Source organism: Hypanus sabinus, chromosome 28 (assembly GCF_030144855.1).
Source record: "Hypanus sabinus isolate sHypSab1 chromosome 28, sHypSab1.hap1, whole genome shotgun sequence".
NCBI lineage: Eukaryota > Metazoa > Chordata > Chondrichthyes > Myliobatiformes > Dasyatidae > Hypanus > Hypanus sabinus.
The window spans coordinates 44318585-44341084 of NC_082733.1; the positions used below are offsets into that span (position 1 = coordinate 44318585).

Genomic DNA, 22500 nt, shown 5'->3' on the forward strand with positions numbered 1-22500 from the left:
GCCCAAACAATCTCCTTTCTTTCCTCATTAATAACCTGGGATAAATCTCATCAGACATTCAGGATTTAAACAGTGACACTGGTTCCAGATATCCCCACAAAAGAAAACATCCTCTCAACACCCACCTGTTCAGACCTATCAAGATCTTGTTTCAGTCAAATCTCCTCTCCTTCTTCTAAACTCCAGTAGGTATAAATTAGCCCGTTCAACCTTTCATAAGACAATCGAGGTACTGAACCAGCAAATCTTCCAACAACCATCTCCAACAAATTTCCACCTCCGTTTCACTTTGCACGATCAGCCCTTTTGTGGTTGCCTGTTGGCTGCCAGCTGTTCCCCTTTAATCTTTCCTCATTTTCCTCTTTACCCTGGCCTTGCAACTACAGAAAACCTGTTTGACCGTTTCTTAAAGAAATGCTTATTGGCTGATATGAAGGTTTCCAGTGTTTCTATTTCTCTGTCCAGGCTCCTCTTTCTCCCTTTTTTTCTCACCATCATTCTGCACAAATCCCTGTTTGTGATCCCTGTAAAGCTCTAGAGCTGCTGATAATCTGGGAGCTGGAGGTTGGTCCCCTTGGAACTAATTGTCGTCCTCAAACCTTCCTCTTCCATAATGGTTGGGAATGCAGTAATGGAAAACACGGTGCTCTTTCTAACAAAGAATGTGTCTTTCAGGGTGTCCAATGGGATTTTTTGGAAAAGATTGCATCCAACTCTGCAGGTGTCAGAATGGAGCAGACTGTGACCATGTGACAGGGGAATGCAAGTGTCGAACAGGATTCTTTGGGAAACATTGCGAGCAGAGTGAGTAAAACAGAGGCCGAGGGGAGTGTCCCACCAACGTGTGCACGCACACACGCACACACTTCTTGCCACATTATACATGGGGGATTACAAGATTTACCACTCATATTTATCTGTCTGCTGACTGCATTATCCAGTTTCCCTGTGTCACTGTTAATTAGTTATGCAACCCAGTTGGGAGTATGAAACACCTGATAGTAAAATTCCTGATCACTTGTTTCCTGTTACCTTTAGAAAGCAAGCCGGGACTTTCTTGTAATTAAAATTCCACTGGATTTACTTTTTTTAGCCCTTGGTTGGGAACAGATGATGTGAAATTTCCCTGCTTTGATTCCAAGGAGGGTTCCAAAAGGGCTGGGTGTTTGATTCCTATATAACCATATAACAATTACAGCACGGAAACAGGCCATCTTGGCCCTTCTAGTCCATGCCGAACGCTTACTCTCACCTAGTCCCACCGATCTGCACTCAGCCCATAACCCTCCATTCCTTTCCCGTCCTGTCCTCATGTATATATTAACAAGAGAACCTGTCACTAATGCAGGAAGCCTTGGACAGGTAGATGTTTTCAGGCACGGGGTAGGCACTGGAACTTTCCAGTTGTGGGATCCTGTTGTGATGGAAAATAACTGGTTCTTCGAGTCTCAACAGTAGAGGCCTGGACACACCCAGTTTTAATAATAAGGAATTTATTTACAAGGGGAAGTCGGGTCAACACAAGCAACAACAATACACAGGAAGCGGTGTGGGGACAGGGTACGGTTACACAAACAAAGAACAAGGGAAAAGCACTACATCAGCTATCCCCCTTGACCTTGGATAGCTGCAGCTCCCTTACCAGGACAAACGATAGACCTTCCCAAACATAAATCAATGCACTTACCTCCAATGTGGTGGTCTGTAAGAGAGGGCTAGCCAAGGGCAAGTCTCACCTTTTAAAGCATGGGGCTGGGCGAGATAATCCAATTAAGGTGACCAATAATTTAGGTGTGCATTGATTAGTTGGGAGGGACCAAATGTTGATTGGTATGTGGTGTGTCCTCCGACCAGCCAGGTGGCAGTGCATCTGTCATGTGGCCGGTATCTCTGGATACAGACCCTGTTGCCTCACCAGCACACAGACATGCCTCTCAGTGAGCTGACATGAGACAATGTTTAAAAATGTTTCTGTGGTGCAGCAGCCACATGTCACACATGCAGAGATTGTAACATGGGCACACAATAGGATAAACAGAATATAGTCATTGCATTTGTTGTCCCACACCCATTCCAATTAATGTACAGCCAACTCATTGTAATTACATATCCACCTGTCTCCATGGAATGTGTTGCCTGGTTGTAGCTATGCAGTGAAGATTGGTTCTCCCTTCATAACAGAACACCACCAAATCCTGTCAGTTATTCATATCCCTTCATTGCAGAGTTTAGTCCTGTGATGCAGATTGAGAACAGTCTTTCCTGTGGTGGAGAAATCTTTTTTTCTCTCACGCTTCTGTTAGGGACGCAAAGCAGTGACACAGAGCAGGTCTGCTCAAGTTCTTAGGCACACAGCATCATCCATACTCTCACACATTAGCCTGGTTAGAAATTGAGTCATTAATGAACAAGTGATGTTAGAGGAATAAGATTCAACAGTGCGTGTATTGATTCACTTTATTCTTATAGCCTCAGGGCAACACATACAAATTTGCTGAAGTTTCCTGCCTTCCAGATGACAGCAGTTATGCACACAGATTAGTGTTTGATTGATTGTCAGTGCTGCATAGAGTCACAGAACACTATAGCACAGAAACAGGCCCTTCAGCCCATCCGGTCCATGCCGAACCATTAATCTGCCTAGTCTCATCAACCTGCACTGCAGCCATAGCCCTCCATACCCCTCCCATCCATGTACTTATCTAAACTTTTCTTAAATCAAACCCACATCCACCACTTTTGCTGACAGCTTATCCAACATTCTCACCACCTTCTGAGTGAAGACGTTTCTCCTCGAGCTCCCCTTAAGTATTTCACCTTTCATCCCTAATCTGCAACCGCTAGCTCTAGACTCACCCAGCCTCAGTGGAAAATGCCTGCTAGCTATCTATACCCCTGATAGTTTTAGATAACTCTATCGAATCTCCCCTCATTCTCCTCCACTCTAAAGAACACAGGAGCATTGATTTCCTGCTGATGCATTGCCAGATGGAACTGGAGCAGTTCTTTCTGAGCTAATCAACTCACTGCTCTTTATCTCCCCCCACTTATCCAATGGTGCCAGCACAGATTCCCTTGGTAGATGAGCCGGTACGGAATCTGTGACATGGGAAAGATTTTGTCCTTTCCACCCTAGCTACCCAGCCTGCTAGTTCTGTGACTAGTGGATAGCAAGTGGTTGAAGCATAGTTAATAACATTTAAGAAGCCTCTGGATGTGTCCTTGGTCACATAGGTATAGAGAGGTTGGACCATGTGTTGAGAGGTGGGATGTGATCATCGAGGTGCTATACCTCTGTGACTCTGACTCTGTGAAGGGATTTTCCATGGATTCCAGCCTCAGTATGCAGTGCTGAATGGATTTAAATTGTGACCTTTCTTCTCAGGGCCTTTGGCTGGCTGCTAAGGTATGGATCACAGTACCTGCCAATAACGGGACATCAAACTCCAGGCCTCGTCAATTTGCTTACCTAGGAGGTCACTGAGCGTTGTGCTTCCTGACCACCTAGACCTGCCCAACTGTTGGTGGGGAGGCAGCACTCGTTAACTGGGACACCACTGGTCTTTGTCCACAGCACTTGCTGGCCCAATATCCACCCATGGATGTCTTTCGTAACACATCCACATTACTGGCCTTCGTTAAGGGAGCTAGAATCTGGCCTGACATCTGACTCCCCCATATCCCTGACCCTAAACCCTAACCTGACCTCGAACTCCACTCTCTGCATCCAGAGCCAAGACGAACCACACTGCACCTTTCACTACATCTGTCCAGCTTCAGCAAAGGCAAATCTCAGCCTGTATCCTCCAGCTGTGCAAGCTCACTTATCCAACATCCAAAATATAACCTGAAGATGACATCGTGGTCACCTGACTCTGCGTGACAAGCGATCGACTAGTTTAGAATGACGTACTTCAGTGGTAATGAACAAGATATCTATATAGGCTGTCTCTTTTATAAATGAGGACAGAGCATTTATAATGGAGAGGATTGATGGAACATGGGGTAAGAATTTAATAGGTTTTGGACCCCAGAAAACTTAAGTGAATCCACCCATTCAGTGTAATAATTTCTTATACAGGAAAAACAAATGGAACATTACTTATAGAACAATTCCAAAAGGAACAGTAAATTCAGATGCTCACTGTTTCAAATAGCTGTAATGCTTAATGTTACTGATTGATTGACCGCAGGAGCTCCTTAACTGCATTGTTCCCACTGTATTCCAGAGTGTCCTCCTGGTACATTTGGCTACAGCTGTCAGCAGCTGTGTGAGTGTTTGAATAATGCCACTTGTGATCATGTGACTGGGACTTGCTACTGTTCACCTGGTTTCAAAGGCATTCGGTGTGACCAAGGTAGGTGGAAAGCACTTGTCGGGCAGAATCTGACTCATTGCGATGCCTTGATCCTGTTCACTGAGGATTTGCATGTACCGTTTAAACACACCTTGGTCAGTAAAGTGAAGAGAAATTCAGCAAGTAAAATTCAAAGTAAATTTATTTTCGAAGTACATCTATGTCACCATATACAAGCCTGAGATTCATTTTCTTGCAGGCATTTACAGGAAAATTTATGAAGAACTATACATAAATACACTGATAAAGAATTAATGTGCAAAAGAAGATAAATTGTGCAAATAAATAAGTAAATAAATAATAGAGAACTCAAGTTGTAGTTTTTGAAAGTAAGTCTATAGGTTGTGGAATTGTTTCAGCATTGAGGTGAGTGAGGTATCCATGCTGGGCAGGCAGGCAGCATCAGTGGAGGGGAATAAACATTCAGTGTGTAGAGAGAACAAGTCTCGTGTCCGTGCAACTTGAACTTCTTTTCTGCCGGAATTGGGGAGAATTTTAATGAACACTGCAAAAGCTTCTGGGTCAGTGAACAAAAATCACAGAATAACTTATTGTACTTTTGTTTTCACACCTTTTCCTCTTCTGAAAGTAAAATTCCCCACATACCAGGTGGTTCCAAGTTTTCTTCATGTTGAAGGACCATCAGCAGTCACTAGTAAGACCATGTCTGGAACGTTGTGTGCAGGTCTGGTGTCCCTACCCTAGAAAGTTGTGCTCAGGGGAATTTGGCAAAGGATATCAGATAGATTCCTGAAATGCATTTTTATCACATGAGAGAGATTACGCCAGCTGGGCCTGTACTGTCTGGAGTTTAGAGGAATGAGAAGTGACGTCATCAAAATGTATAACATTCTTTCACAGAAGTCTGTCCCCTGACCGGGCTGTCTAGAAGCGGGGATCTTCAATTCAAAAGAAGGAATAGCCACTTTGGACTGAGGGGAGAAGAAATCTTTTCACCAGAAGATGTTATCTCTTTGCAATACTCTACGTGATAGGCTCTGGCGGTTCAGGCACTGAGTATGGTGATAGATCTTTAGGGATGAAGATTATAGAGGGATATGGGGTTAGGGGCAGGAAAGTGGTCTGTGGTGAATGATCAGTGATATTCTTACTGAATGGCTGATCAGTCATGATGTGACCATGACCACCTCCAGCCTCTGGCTCTGATGTCCAGGGTGCGCAGGAGCAGTACGTGAGGGATATGTGATGAGACTCGTGGTGGTGTAAACATTGACATTGATACGAAGACCTGAAAGGCCAGCTTTTGTGCTGGCAATTCTCTGTAATTCCATATCATCTAGTATAATTCTGATCCAATGATTGTATTCCCTCACACAGCTGCCCTGGTAATGGATGAACTGAACCCGTATACAAGGATCAGCCCGGCTCTAGCATCGGACAGGCACTCTGTTGGAGCTGTCACTGGGATCATCATTCTTCTCCTGATTATAGTGATGATGCTGACTCTCTTCCTCTGGTACAAATGCAAGCAGAAAGGGAAAGGGCACAACATGCCCAGTGTCTCCTACACCCCTGCCATGCGGATTACCAATACAGACTATTCCCTCTCAGGTAAGAACAACAGCAGAGCATCATGTTGCAGCGGCAAAGTAAACTGCTCAAAGGTTCATTTTATTGTCAAACTGTGATATTCATCTTCTTCACGTAGCCACGAAGTACAAAATAAACCATGGGAGCTGATGAAGGGAAAGGCATCAACTCCCCCCAGTGGCATGAAAATAAAAGAAACAAAGCTCAGACCCCAAACTTGCCCTCCCTGCAGCAAAAAACAGCCACAATAACAATCACCGACCCCCCTCACTTGTAGAAAACAACAGCAACAATAACAGTCCCTGCCCCCCCCCACAGAAAGGAACAAACCTCCAACACCCCACTTTTATACACAAAAGTTAACAGATTAACAGATCATCCACTCACCAACTGTTCACAAGAAAGAAAACACGGAAAATCTGAAGGAAACCAATATAAAATCCAGTCCAATAATCATAAAAATCTCAGAAAATAGAAAACGTCTTTTTGTTTGCATTCAATGACAGCAGCTGCACGAATTCAGTCCTTTTGTAAAGAGTGACCGCCATCCCGGGTCTGAATGGTCAACTGGTCCTTAGGGCAGAACCATTAAGTGGAATATGCACTCTTTCATTTCTTTAAACTGAACACACATCGACAGGTGGAATTTGAGTAGGGATGCAGGGGTATGAGTTGAAGTTGGAGACTGAACATGAAAATCAAAAATCTCTGCAGATGTTTTAATATCTACTGTAGAAAATCAAAGTACTGGAAACATTCAGCCAGTCAGGCAGCATCTGTGGAGAGAGATACAGCTTATGATTCAGGTCAAAGACCTGACTGAAGTTCTGCTGAAAGCTCAAAATGTGTTTCTATTTCACACTGTTGCTTTGTGTCCATAGTGATGTACTCCTTGCCTTCTTAAAAAAACCTATTCTGACCTGGTGTGATTTTTGCAGTGACTTCTGTAAGTCACTGATGTTCCTTCAAACCCTAGGTGTTCTTCCCAAAGACTTGCTGTGTCCTGGTGCATGTCGGTCTCTGCAACATACTTCTATATCTGCTCATGGTTCAGATATAATGTGGTGAGGTGCAATGTACTTTTCATTTGTCTTATTTGAAAACCTTAAGAGCAAAACTGTGTCCACAGGCACTTTATAGCAGAGGATACAGGGATTATAATGGTACTGGGAGTGATTAATCTCTCATTGATTTCCTGTCTCAAACTGTTTCCCTTTTTATTCTCCTTTCTTCTTTGCAGACTTATCGTTTGGAATTTCTGCATTTCCTGCTCTGCCTCAGTTTCTGCCTCTCCCTCTGTTTTAGGTACACAGAGGACTCCAGTTAATTGGGACACAACAGGACCAGGGCATTTTGACCCAATTAAGCATCTGCCCCAGTTTCATGGAAATGGTTAAAAAGTCAAACTGAGTAACAAATTATGCATTTAAATGAAATAAAGAACAAATTAGAACACTCCCTACAATACTACAGTACTATATAACTGTGCACTAGTTCCTAATACTTATCAATGGAGGAATTTGTCTGCATCACTTTCTTTTGATAGTAGATGAACAAAATCAGCACAGACACCTAGTGTGGATAATGGACTGGCATCAAACAATGCTGACAAAGATTGTATCCCCAAATCTTAATTTTAGAAACATAGAAAACCTACAGCACAATACAGGCCCTTCGGCCCACAATGCTGTGCCGAACATGTCCTTACCATAGAAATTACCTAGGGTTACCCATAGCCCTCTATTTTCCTAAGCTCCATGTACCTATCCAGGAGTCTCTTAAAAGACCCTACCATTTTCACTGTAACATTCAAGGTGATAGTTGATACTTTCAGATTCTTTGTCTTGTGGAGGTAGTGAGATGGTTCAGATTTCACTCCTAGCTCTTTGTGGCATCTCCAAGGCTGTCGTAGTACTTATTCCTCACCAACGACCAGTGACAAAGTTCACTGCTTTGAACGCAAACACACACAACTGATGCTACAGTATTTAAAAACTGTTCATTCTAAGTACGGTGTTGTATCTAATAACTACGCTTGTGACTGACGCTGGTTAGAAACGGTTCAGCAACAGTCTTCTGCCTCAATTAAGTGGTATAGTGTCCCAAATAAGCAAAGGGAATCCTGTTATTTTCTCTATTAATTTTTGTTCTTTACAATTTGCCCCAAGTAGGTAGCTGTCTTGAATTAACCAATGGCCCAATTAACTGGAATCCACTGTATTTATATTTGCTCAATGTGCATACATTTTGTGCTAACTTATCTTTCCTTAGATACATCTCAGAGTTCCAGCACCCTTCACTGTTTCACCAACCCTAGTTACCACACTCTGCCCCAGTGTGGCCAACTCACCCGTTTTATCAGAAATGCAGATGAAGACTGTCACATCAAGGTATGTATCTGTACAATATTCCTCTAAACTGCAGCGGCTCTTCCAGCACTCGCAGTCTTATTGTGACCAAAAGCCACAAACACTGCAAAACTAGCTATAAAAACACCAGTAAAATTGCACAAGCACTGAAACCAGTCTCAATTGTTAAAAACTCTGCACCAAGCTTTCATTTGCAACTGACAGTTTAAATGATGTTTCTCCCAAGGCAGACATTGAAGTGAGCACTTTGCATAAAACACAACCACAGGCACTGTAGGACCAGCTTATGAAAGCAGCTACGTTGCAGATCACCGTGGAGCTGTGCTGTAGCCTGGCTTCCCTACACACAGAAAACCACAGAGGAAGCCCACACAAATGCTGGAGGAACTCAGATCAGGCAGCATCGATGGGAATGAATAAATAGTTGATGTTTCAAACAGAAACCCTTCATCGGTATTGTCTCAACCTGAAGCATTGATTGTTTATTTTCTCCACAGATGCTGCCTGACCTGCTTTTCCTCCAGCATCTTGTGTGCGCTGCTCAGCATTTCTAGCATCTGCAGAATCTCTGGTGTTTCTGGGAACTCAGCCACTGAGCTGTTGGCTCACATGTTCTGACATCGTGCTCAGAGAGATGGAGACAAGTGCACACTGTCCAATCTCAAAGCTACATCTAATGCTGAGAGACTGGAGAGTGGATGGTGGTTCCATCCAAAACGAGATGTTTACTTATCCCAGCACTAATAATCACACTTGAGGCACAGATTAGGATTTGCTCACTGTGATCTAAGCAGTTACGAATCTTAAGTTACTTATCCAAACAGCTACTGACCCAACAAGTTACAGAGAACAGAGAAATTTACAGCTCAGTACAGCCCCTTTGTCCCACAATGTTGTGCTGACCTTTTAACCTGCTCTAAGATCACAGAGCCCACCATTTTTCTAGCAGCCATGTGCCTAACTAAGAGTCTTTTCAATGGTAATAATGTCCCTGCCTCTTCCACCAGCCCTGGCAAGGCGCTCCACACACCCACCACAGTCTGTGTGAAGTACTCAGCCTCTAACTGCCCCCTATACTTTCCTCCAATTTCCTTAAAATTATGCCCTCTTGTATCTACCATTTCCACCCTGGGAAGAATGAATGCTGTAAGCTGTTAGTGATATGAGGTGCCGGGATCTCGGTTTTTAATGTGCATCGTATTTTTGTGACTGGGTGGGATTTTCATTGGCTCCATTGTTTGAGTTCAGTACAGAAGAAAAGGCATTTTCTTCAAAGTTAGATATTTTCAGGTAAATAATATATTTGGCAGTAACGGTGTTACTGTTATTATGTCAGGAAGCTCTGCTACACAATGACAGAGTTTTGTAAACAACTAAACGTACCGAATGTGTTGTTTCATCAACGACCAACACAGTCCAAGGATTGTGCTGGGAAGCCTGCAAGTATTGCCACGCTTCTGTTGCCAACATAGTATGCCCACAACTTACTAACCCTAGCGGGTATGTCTTTAGAATGTGGGAGGGAACCGTAGCACCAGGAAGAAACTGACATGGTCTCAGGGAGAACATATAAACTCCTTACAGACAGTGGCAGGAATTGAACTTTGATCATTAACACCGTAGTGTGTTACACTACCATCCATCCTGTAGTTAAGGCCTGCACTGCCACAATGGAGATATTGTCTTGAGGAAACAGAATACTAGTTGTAAACTGGCAGCTGGCAGAAGGGGAAAGATCCCTAACACAAGGTGATGCTGATTGGATCTGAATTATAGAACATAGAACAAGACAGCACAGTACAGGGTCTTCAGCCCACAACGTTGGACCAACCGTTAAACCCTGTCTCCCATATAACCCCCCCACCTTAAATTCCTCCATATACCTGTCTAGTAGTCTCTTAAGTTTGACTAGTGTATCTGCCTCCACCACTGACTGAGGCAATGCATTACTTTCCTCTAATATCCCCCTTGAACTTTCCACCCCTTACCTTAAAGCCATGTCCTCTAGTACTGAGCAGTGGTGCCCTGGGGAAGAGGCGCTGGCTGTCCACTCTGTCTATTCCTCTTAATTGGCCATGAGCTTGGCACCTGTCACACTGAAGCACCCAAGGACATACAGCAGTAGTTAAAAAAAACACATTCTGAATGTTATACGATCTGTTCCATGGTCTGAATCAGAGATATTTGTAATCATTTACCTGAGCCTGGTCACACTGAACCATTACATTGTGTAAAATGGGCTTTAATATTGAAGTGTCATTTTGCATGTGTTAAAAGTTGGCCCTTTTAACTAAACTTTAATCTTTTATCAATTTAGAAACAGACCAAAAAACAGCTTTTGTCAAGTCTCCAGAGTATAGAGCTTTCTGGGCAAGATATCAACAACTCATTGTGTCCTGAATGGCAATACCACAGTAACTTGAATGGCTTAGGTCAGTAAACCCTCAACATGGTTTTACTTCGAAATGTTTCAGGCTAAAATATCATCCATGAACCTGCCCTCCCTTGTAGCAAAGTGAATGCTCACTGTTACTGTCCTACCCTCTCCCCTTGGTGACTCCCACAGAATCAGGGTGCTGGCAAAGAACTGCACAACCTCTACTTTGGTTAATTGTGCCCTTATTGGGAATCTGTGGGCCAACACCCTGATGAAGATCTCATACATAATTGTTTAATTTCATTTCTAGTACACAACAAAACAGTTGTTATTTTGGATCCAATGCAGTGCAGAAAAATGCACAATAAGATAAAGAATACATAATAATAATAATAAATACAATAAATGTAAATACATAAGATTTTATATACATAGATTGGTTAATGTCCATAAAGTGATGCTAGGCGCAGGAGAGTCTGTACATAAAATGATTCTGATGGTAAATGAGTGGTGGTTGGGGGTGTGGAGGGGTGGTTTAGTGGGTGGAGGTGTGGATCAGCCTCACTGCTTGGTAAACGTAACTGGTTTTGAACTGGTGGTCCTGGTGTGGATGCTACGCAGCCTCCTGATGGGAGTGGGACAAGCAGTCCTTGTGCAGGGGTGGGTGGGATCTTTCATGATGTTACTGGCCCTTTTCTGACACTAGCTTGGACAGAAGCTCCATGTGATTCTTTAGCTTGATGTGTGATTATCAGTGTATGAGAGCTATGGTATGAGGAATCCCTCTTACTGTATTGCAATGCAGCTATAGGCAGCCGTGCAGTCGTACAATTGCATCTGTAATTCAAGAAACCTGGGCATACAGACTGCTGTCCACATTTTCCTGATGTAAGTCAACTCCAGACCTCTGGAAATTGGCTGTGCCAATCCAAGCTCACTCAACATAGGAGTTTGGCAAAGAATTCAGCTCCTTAAAGAAAGGAAGTATTTACCCATTCCATTCCCAAGTGTGGAGGGAAAAGATCCATGGATCAGTGCAAGCTCTCTAAGGGAAGGAAGTATTTACTGTGTGGTTAACCCAACCCCTTCCCTTCTCAAGTGTGGAGGGAAAAAGCCCATGGATCAGTGTCAATCATGGTGATGTGAGCCAGATTAGTGACCCTGCTGCAGCACAGGTTCCAGCTGATGACTCTGTCCAGAGGATGCATGACCTGGGAGAATGTATGGTGTCACTGAGTCAATAAGCTCATTCATATTCCCGGACATCTGTGGATCGCTAAGTGAGAGGAACATAGTGGAACTGAAAGCCAGAGGCACAAAGTGTCAGTGTAAAACTTTCTAAACTGTCCATTACACTCATTGATAGATGAAAGTTACTCCAGAAATCTACAACCTACAGACTCACTTTCAACCACTCTTTACAACTCATGTTCTCAGTATTAATTTTTATTTGCAGAGTTTGTCATGTTATGCACATTGTGTATAGGTTTTCATAAATTCTGGTGTATTTATTTACTTGTAAATGTCTGCAAGAAAAAGAATCTAAAGGTAATATCTGGTAACATATGTGAACTCTGATGATAATTTTTATTTTAACTTTAAGTTCACCAAAGTAATTTCTTTCTGTGAATTGATGCTTTGGTAAACCTTTCCATTTACAACAACACAACTCCGAATGATTGTGACTATTTGCCCCCTAATTACCATCAAATTAATGTGCTTTGTAAATGTTAAATTTATTCCAAGTTTTCTCTCTGTCAGTTCAATCATAAAATATTCACCTCAGCAATAATACTTTTCATAATTCTGGAATCCTAGAAGTGCGACATAGAAAAACATGATGACAATGTTACACACAGCAAAACCAATAATCCAGCAGCAAGAGAGGGAATTGGTTAGTTACTCTTTGGAAAGAAAAAGCTGTGAAATGGGAGCAGGAGTTGTCATGCTCTGATTCCTCCAATGACCTTGTGGGAAGGGATTTCCGAAGACTCACACCCTCTGAGTGAAGGAGCCTCCTCTAATCTCTGTCCCGTATGGAGATGGTGAATCTACCTGCCTGCACTGTCAAGTGCATAAGAAAGGGAACCTCTATTTGTAGGACTTTGGGACCTGCTTGTCTTTGAAATAATGCAGTGGGGTACATTGTAATCAGCCTGTGGTGTAGAAAAGATCTGCAAGGCAGCCTTCCTCTATAAATACACAAGATCAGCTTGGTAGACAGAGGGAAAAAGGACAGTCCTGTTGCGTAGGGTCTCTTCACCATGTCTTCACATCTCGCCGTCTCTTCACATCTCAACTCGTCTTCACATCTCACCATCTCTTCACTGTTCACCATGTTTTCACGCTTCTTTGCAACTGCAACACCCTAACACATCATATCTCTGTACAGATGCCGTTTGCACTGTTGTGTTCACGGGACTACAGAACCTCACAGCACACAGAGGCAATGGACTGTTATGTCTATGCCTGCTCTGTGAAAGAGCATCCACTACTCAACATTTTCCCCATTTCCCTCTAATTTTTTCCAAAAACATTTGTCGGCCTTTCCAGCTTCTGCAGGTTTTAGTTCAGGGAATGCAACAGCCAGTCCTGGTATTTGACTGAGTTCCATGACTTTGCTACACTACATCACTGTAAGCTGGACCAGGCCTGCCTCAGTTATAAAGTACCAGAAGCCTTTGGCATTATACACAGTGAAGGAGGGCTACAGGAAGTGGAAGAGGTCACTGCAGTGTAAATCTCCAGGGCCGGTTTGTCTTGGCCTGTATGAGTAAGCCCTTGGTCCCTGCATTGTGAAACTGGCCCTTCCCTTCAGGGAGCTGCTCTCTGGACCCATGGCCAAGTGAAAATAAGGGAGCCTGATGCTGGGAACAGCTACAGCTATGTCATGCGCCGAACAAAACAAGGTAAATCAAGTTTCGACTTTATTCTCCATATACATTTACATGGATTAGGAATTTGCTGTCTTGTGTTGGTCAGGGTGAGACATGCAACAAAAACAACATTCAACAATTAATTAAGTACAGTTATAAAAATAAAGTTTGAGATTAAGGATGGATATAGAATAAATGTGCTTAAATACATCAATACTCCTGTATTTGACCAATGGTGGATGCAGTGAGATGTCCGTCATTCTTCCATTAACCACGTTTTTCTTTTCCGTAGATTTGCCGTTTCTGGAGCTCGGAGGAACTTGCAGCCAGGTTACTGTCAGTGGTAGAGGCTGCTGGAGGGATGGGTTGGATCTCTAACCCTCTCTTATTCTCTACACGTTACTTGTTAAGGTCATTTTGTGAACATATGAATTATTACAGCTGTCACTCAGACATTCCTGTATGCCAGCGGACTATTTTGTGGAGGATTTTGCTTTCTCAAAGGAAAATGGAGTATGTAATTTACCTTTTGTTCTTTCTCCAGATTACATGAAGAGTTCAGTCTGCAGCTCCAGCACATGTTCCCTGAACAGCAGTGAGAATCCATACGCTACCATCAAAGACCCGCCGGCGCTGACCTGCAAACATTCCGAAAGCAGCTACGTGGAGATGAAGTCCCCTGTCCGCAGGGACCCTCTCTACACAGAGAGTGAGACCACCAAAAACAGGAACATCTATGAAGTTGGCAAGTGCATATCAGGAACCTCACAATATTCTTAGAAAAATGCTTGAAATGTTGACTTTATATCATGCCGCACGCCATAACTCCGAGGAATGGTTATATAACCACCAAGAGTTTATTTTGCATGCTTGTTCCCACTGCCTTCATTCCAGTGCCAACACACTCACGGTCCTGGAGACCCTGCCTCATTATCTGACTTCTTGCTTCATGTCAATTCTCTCAGATCAGGCTTCTGTATTGGACCTGTCATTTATTGAGTTCTTGCAGATGCCAGAGTCTTGACTCAGAATTAGTTACTCGATTATCTCACCCTTGGTTGAACTCGGTCCCCAGGCCAGGATACCAACAGGATTAAGGCTTGGTACTGGACACACCCTTGGATCAACTTTCCAATCAATTTCCAGTGACTTCTCCATGTGGAAATGTCAGGAGAATGATGCAGGGTCTCATTCACTGCTCTGTACAGATGCCTGATTTTTTACACTGAATGTTGAGTGCATCTGATTAATCATCGTGGTGATAGGGATATGGTGGAGGCTCTGGCCTTCTCCATTCACTTCAGTAGTCAGAACATAGCTGAATGTGTGGCCTCCTTCCTACTTCTCCCAGTCCAAAGTGGCTATTGAGTCAACACATTAATCTAGTCTAGTAAAAATTAAGAATCAGAATTGGGATGATTATCACTGACGTATATTGTGAAATTTGTTGTTTTGCAGCAGCAGTACAGTGCAATACATAAAGTATACTATAAATTATAATAAATATATTTTAAAAATTAAATAAGTAGTGCAGAAAGAGTGCAAAAATAGTGAGGTGGTGTACATGGGTTCATAGTGCATTCAGAAATCTGACGGCAGAGGAGATAAAGCTATCCTAAAGCACTGAGTGTGTCACCTGTTTAAGAATCTGTGGCAGCTTAGAACTCTTAAAGGCAATTCACGTGATGACCAAGTGATGTAAAATGGAGATATCTGGGGTACTTACTTTGGAGAAGACAAGGTCTGTGTTTTCTTCTGTGTGTGGAATGTGAGAATTTTGGGAGACTTCCAGCCTCCCGGATAACCACATCTGCACCGAGCTGCAGCTCCTCAGAGAATGTGTGAAAGAACTGGAGCTGCTGCTCGATGACCTTCGACTCAGAGAAACTGAGGAGATGATAGATAGTCACCCCTAGGTTGTAGGAGAGAGGTGAAAGGGTGGCTGCCTAGAGAGGGAAGGGAAATAGACAACCAGTACAGAATACCCTTGTAGCCATTCCCCTCAATAACAAGCATACCACTTTGGGGTGGGGGGAGGTAAGAAGACACACTAGAGAGGTGCTAAACAACTGGGTTTCTGATACTGAGTCTAGCACTGTGGCTCAGAAGGGAAGGGGGCAGAGGAGAAATGCAGTGGTGAGAGGAGATTCCATCGTTAGAGGATAAGAGATTCTGTGGACACGATACAGAGACCCAAATGGTATGTTGGGTGGGGGAAGGTGGTTTTGACATACCATGGGTAAGCTGCAGTGACTGGGTCTCTGGCATCGAGTCTAGCACTGTGGCTCAGAAGGGAAAGGGGTAAAGAGTGGGAATAAAGGGATCCGTTTCAGATTGGCCGCCAGTATGTATTGGGACCGCTTCTTTTTATGCTGAGCAATGAAATTGATGGCTTTGTGCCCACGTTTGCAGACGATATGAAGTGGAGGAGCAGGTATTGTTGAGGAAGCAAAGAGGTTGCAGAAGGATTTAGACTAGGAGAATAGGCAAAGAGGCGACAGATGCAGTTTTGGAAAGTGTATGGTCATGGACTTTGGCAGAAGAAATAAAAGCATAGACTATTTTCTAAACAGAAAAAATTTAAAAATCCAAGGTGCAAATGGATTTGAGTTCTTGTGCAGGGTCACCTAAAGGTTAATTTGCAGGTAGATCAGTAGTGAGGAAGGCAAATGCAATGTTAGTATTCATTTCAAGAGGACTAGAATATAAAAGCAGGGATGTAATGCTGATGCTCTGAAAGGCACTGGTGATGCCTCACTTGAAGTATTGTGATCAGTTTTAGATCCCCTATTTAAGAAAGGATGTCCTGACGTTGGAGAAGGTTTAAAGGTGGTTCATGGGAATGATTCTGGGAATGAAAGGGTTATTATATGGGCAGCGATTGAAGTGGGCCTGTACTCACTGGAATTTAGAAAAATGAAGGGGAATTCCATTGAAACCGTTTGAATATTGAAAGGCCTAGATAGAGTGATTGTTTCCTTTGGTGGGGGAGTCTAGGACCAGAGGGCAAAGCCTCAGAATAGAGGGACAGCCATTTAGATCAGAGATGAGAAGGAAGTTTTCCCACCAGGAGGTGGTAAACTTGTGGAATTAGTTGCCACACTCAGCTGTGGAAGCCAGGTCACTGGGTGCATTTAAGGTGGGGTTTGATAGGTTCTTGATTAGTCAGGATGTCAAAGGATAAGGGTAAAAGGCAGAGGAATGAGGACAAACTGGCAGAACAGACCCGATAGGTCCAATGGCTTAATTCTGCTCTGTCCTCTGAGTATTAGCTGGCAGGTGATAGATGAGGTGGGTCGGTGGGGGAGGGAGATGAAGTAAGAAGCTGGCAGGTGATAGGTGGAAGAGGTAAAGGGCTGAGGAAGGAGTTTGATATGAGAAGAGAGCGAATCTTGGGAGAAAGCAAAGGCACCAGAGAGAGGCGATGAGCAGGGAGGAGAAGGGGTAAGGGTGGAACCAGAATGAGGAATGGAAAAAGAGAGAAGGGGGAGGGGAGAAATTAATTCAAGTTAGAAAAATCTATGTTCATGCCCTCAGGTTGGAGGCTACCCAGATGGCATATGAGGTGTTGCTCTTAAACCTGAATTTGGCCTCATCACGGCAGTAGCAGAGACCATGGACCAACATATCGGAATGGGAAGTTGAATTGAAATGAGTGGCCACTGGAAGTAGAGATAACCAAGGAAATTATAGACCAGTGAGTCTGACTTCAGTGGTGGGCAAGTTGTTGGAGAAGATCCTGGGAGGCAGGATTTATGAGCATTTGGAGAGACATAATCTGATTAGGGATAGTTAGCATGGCTTTGTCAAGGGCAGGTCATGCCTTATGAACCTGATTGAATTCTTTGAGGATGTAACAAAACACATTGATGAAGGTAAAGCAGTGGATGTAGTGTATATGAATTTCAGTAAGGCATTTGATAAGGTTTCCCATGCAAGGTTCATTCAAAAAGTGAGGAGGTATGGGATCCAAGGATACCTTGCTTTATGGATCCAGAATTGACTTGCCCACAGAAGGCAAAGGGTGGTTGTAGATGGTTCGTATTCTGCATGGAGGTTGGTGACCAGTAGTATTCTGCAGGGATCTGTTCTGGGACCCATCCTCTTTGTGCTTTATATAAATGACCTGGATGAAGAAGTAGAAGGATGGGTTAGTAAATTTGTGGATGACACAAAGCTTGGGGGTACTGTGGGGTATCAATAAGATACAGAACTGGGCTATGTGGCAGATGGAGTTCAACCCAGGTAAGTGTGAAGTTGGTAATTTTGGTAGGTCAAATTTGAAGACAGAATATAGGATTAATGATAAGACTCTTGGCAGTGTGGAGGATCAGAGAGATCTTTGGTCCATGTCCTTATGACACTCAAAGCTGCTGCACAGGTTGAGTATTGTTCAGAAGGTGTCTGGTGTGTTGGCATTCATCAACCAAGGGATTGAGTTCAAGAGCCGTGAGGTAATGTTACAGCTATATAAGACCTTGATCAGACCCCACTTGGAGTACTATGTTCAGTTCTGATCACCTCACTACAGGAAGGAAGTGGATACTATAGAGAGAGTGCAGAGGAGATTTACAAGGATGTTGCCTGGATTGGAGGATTTACCTTATGAGAATAGGTTGAGTGAACTTGGCCTTTTCTCCTTGGAGTGATGGAGGATGAGAGGTGGCCTGATAGAGGTGTATAAGATGACGTGAGCCATTGAACGTGTAGATAGCCAGAGGCTTTTTCCCAGGGCTGAAATGGTTAACACGAGTGGGTACAGTTTTAATGTGCAAGGAAGTAGGTACAGTGGGGATGTCAGGGGTAAGATTTTCAGAGAATGGTGGGTGCGTGGAATAACTGCTGGTGAAGGTGATAGAGGCAGATACAATAGGGTCTTTTAAAGAGACTCTTAGTTAGGTACATGGAGCTTAGAAAAATAGAGGGCTATGCAGTAGGCTAGTTCTAGGCAGTTTCTCAAGTAGTCTGCATGGGTGGCACAATATTGTGGGCTAAAGAACCTGTAATGTGCTGTAGATTTCTATGTTCTATAGGAAATTCCACCTTTTGTGGCAGAAGGAGGAAAGTTACTCAATGAACTGGTCCCCAAATCTGCCTCGGGTAACAAGCGATTTTTGTTTCTCCTCTCTAGAGCCAACTGTCAGTGTGGTCCAGGGTGGTCAGGCTCTTGCCCCAAGCTGCGGTCAGAATCCCTATGACCTCCCGAAGAACAGCCACATCCCAAGTCACTACGACCTGTTGCCAGTGAGGCACAGCCCAGTGCATGTCTCTGCAGATAAACACCAGCCAATCAAAGAATGACTATGTCAGCTCACCTAACATCAGCATCTATTTGCTTGCGTCGAGAGGTGGCAGAGAAGACAATCTTTTTGCCCTAACATATGCTGAAATTCAAAGATGACTTGAAAATAAATTGATTATGAACTTGACACTGGCACTCAGCCAGCCTCCTGGGACTTTCTGCATGATTTCAAGGAAAGATATTTAATTTAATCAAATGAAAAGGCTCATATCCAAACCAGATATTGACTTTTGTTCCTGAAATAAAAGTTTGCTGTCACTGCTAAGTTCAGGGTTAAACTAACTCTAAGGTGAGGTGAGGGAAACGATTAAAACCGACAGCAATAAACTGAGCATCAGACGTACAAATTCATTATTGGTAGAAGTTCAGAACAAAATTTGGCAAACATTGCTCTAACTTTAATTAAATATTTTATTGCCATAATTCTAATGACATTGAACTAGTGCCAAGGTTTAATAGGATTAGACGAGTGTGGCCTGTGTAACTCACTATTCTGGTTCTGTACTTACAGATGTGGTAGGGTCTTCCCTAAAGGACTGCATGAAATGTGTGCCAGGTTAAATCATTTAATAACATACTGAAGGAGAAACGAAGGTGAGAGGTTTCCACCTGTATTTTTCGTGTTCTGAGTACCATGGGCAAGGTTTCATTGTAAATCAGTGGTCTGGAGATGTTGCGGTTTGAAGATTCAGGGGAGTTAAATTTCAGAACCTCACTGACATTCATGTTTGGATGGCTCACGAGGATTAATCTGCCTGCCAGTTTCATCTGTGATCTGTCTTATCCACCTGCCTGGATAACTTTGAGTAGATATTGTGCTGAAACAAACATCACACATAGAGGGAGTCCTGAGCAGATGTGGCACACATCTTATCCACTATTGAAGGCATGAGGAATAATTACTAGGGGAATTTCAGTGAAGGTTGTAACATTCACTGACAAACCACGTATAGGAACAGTTAGAAGCTCCACAATAAAGTGTGTTTCTAGTCACATCTTCCACAGGGAGAGTCTCAGAGATCAATGAGAGGTTTTGGCTATAGCCACCATTCAGTTTCTCATTTTAAGTGGTTACAATGCCTCTCTCAGGAAGCTGACCTGTCTTTTTGCCGAGGTAGGGGTGTGGGTGTGCATACAAAACAAAGAAAGAGACCACGATTAGTTGGCAAATGAGAGTTTTGTAAAGCAGCCATAAATGGCGTGGTCTTGGTCCTTGTAGCTATAGAAGAGACTGAGAAAGTCGTGGTACCAATACAACTGCTGCTGCACCATCAACATTCTTTGGGAGGAACTTTTCCCATAGAGCAATAAAATGTGATCACTATATATTTAAAAAATCTACAGACTGACACTGACGTTAATACAATGTTCAGGTTGAGTCATGTTAACATGGTGTACATTTGGGATTCCCCAGTTGGAGGTCTAAAAATAATGAAAAAAGAATGTTTCCAGTTAGAGAGGGAAAACAGATTTCATGCAGCCCAATTGTATGATTACAGTAACAATTCAAGGTCCTTGAAACAGAGACTTATCTAAAACGTTCAGAGGATACATGCATGGTTTGTGATTTTATAAGTTAGTGATTATTTTGCTATTGTCTGGCTTTGCAGATCTGTGATTGAACAGCAAACCATTGCAGCAGGGTAGTCAAATCATTTTACACTTCAATATTTCCATTGTTCTCTGTTTATTATACTATTTTTGGATGAGGTTTATTAAAACTAAAATATTCCCATTAAATATTGGTCTGGGTTTGATAGTACTAAAACGTGACACTTGATTTTTTTTTTTAAATCACCTGCCGTGTGAAGTATTCCTCCCCAACTGTTACTTTATATGAAGTTGTAAAAGCTGGTTGGATGAAATGGGTTAAATTAACTCCTGAGGAGGAAAAAGAGATCTCTAAAAAAGTTACAAAACAGAGAATTTACTGTAGTAATGCCCAGCTGAGATTCAAGGGAACAGCTAGCAGAATGGGAAATACAGAAAAAAAGAGAAAGACTCCTGTGAGGAAAATTGGCAAGTGGAGTTTTGAAACTTTAAACTGAGTTTCAGTGATTCTTGTCACAGAGTTATTCTGTTGTTACAAGATGGTTACACGTCACTCACTAACTTCATTTATCAGGAACTTCAGCTTAAGTTTACAGTATTTTTCCCCATTGCAATAAAATATTTAGGATTTAAGTTCTTAAAACTTTACACCAGACTCTAGTTTTGAATAAAGCAGAAGTTCCCACCCTGGGGTCCACAGATACCTTACTTAATGGTATTGGCTCATGACATAATAAAGGTTGGGAACCCCAGTTATAGAAACTAAACATTTTGCACCTTGAAAAATGTTGGGAGGAGAAAACACGGAACAAAAATCAAATCAGTTGTTGCTGTCAGTTAATCCCTCCAAAGTCCTGGTGAGGATAAAGCAAAATGACAGGATTAAATCAGTGTAATCACATCACATCAAATAAAGAGTTGTGGAAATCAAGGAATTGTTATCTACAAAAAGTGCACAGAGGAGTAATTGATTAGTTGATGAGTTATTTTCAATAAAGGTTAGGAGAAATTATGCAGAAGTGAGATGAACGCAGGATCTGTGTAGAAAGGAGGTTGGTGTGCAGCAATGGCCATCGCCAAACAGTTACCACTTCCGGTTCAATGTTTTGTAGTAGATACAATTTTCAATTAGAAAAGGAGCAGTAATCATGGGGTTAAAGTAGTTTATGTTTAAAGAATAGCTGGCTACAAAGACGAGTGTTGAACAAAATTAATTCATAAGAACAAGGAAGAAGTAGGGTTTAGTTGTGTCAGAAAACAGCTGGGTGAAAGTTCCATATGGTGTTTCTGGGCCCTTCAGTTCACCGCTGTGCAACTCTGAAGCTAACCACAACGAAAACCCCGATAGTCAGCTAGTATTAGCATGACTGGCTGCCTATTTGCCCAGGAACGGTGTATCTATCAATATGAAACCACAAATTACTTCAGAAAGAAAAGTAAAGGAAGACTTTCATTTCAACTGCCATTGGGGCCATTCCAAAGTCTCTGCATCTTAATATTCCAGTTCATTTGAAAGATTTTGTTTGGGCAGATCCTAACAGCAATTTGGAGTTCAAAATTAGCAATGTTCTTTTCCATTTAAAATTGAGGAACAACCAGCAACTTATCAGTAGATTATGATTCCCAATGTACAGAAGTGTGAAAGTCACCTATGAATTTGAGCAGCTTTTAACATACTGCCCTTTGTGATAGCTGCTTGAATCTCAGCCTTTGACTGATGCTCACGTTATTTTTCTTTAACCAAAACAGGTATATAGAGGTGAGCGGTGCCAGCTCCATGAACAGAACAGGTGGCACAATAATTCCATTGTTTAAAGAACCACTTTGTCAAACATTTGCTGTTGTCACATTAAAAATAAATATTACTTTCACCAGAACTATATTTTATGCTTTTTTTATTTATAATTACTTTATTCTATCCCTTCAGGACAGTGTGTGTGGTGGGGATGGTCAGATCTACGGAGGTAGTTGTTGCACTGTCCATAATCCCCTGAAGATCACTTCCTGGTTTTACCGTTGGGAAGGAGTCAATCCAATAGATTGCTACTTTTGTCAAAAACTGATTACAAAAAACTGTCCATTTCAAAATTGACTTCATGAAAGAGATTAGAAGGTA

At 42.6% G+C, this 22500-nt stretch overlaps 1 protein-coding gene across 1 annotated transcript in view; it reads left to right on the top strand.

The window, feature by feature from the left end:
- Positions 1-22261, top strand: part of megf11 (multiple EGF-like-domains 11) — a 398256-nt gene extending 375995 nt beyond the window's left edge. Inside the window, exons 18-24 of the mRNA XM_059953080.1 lie at positions 676-804; positions 4230-4358; positions 5697-5930; positions 8181-8299; positions 10596-10710; positions 14076-14276; positions 18663-22261. Coding sequence (XP_059809063.1) covers positions 676-804; positions 4230-4358; positions 5697-5930; positions 8181-8299; positions 10596-10710; positions 14076-14276; positions 18663-18832 — 1097 coding nt within the window. The 3' untranslated portion in view covers positions 18833-22261. The remainder of the gene's footprint in view (positions 1-675; positions 805-4229; positions 4359-5696; positions 5931-8180; positions 8300-10595; positions 10711-14075; positions 14277-18662) is intronic.
- The last annotated feature ends 239 nt before the right edge of the window (positions 22262-22500 follow it).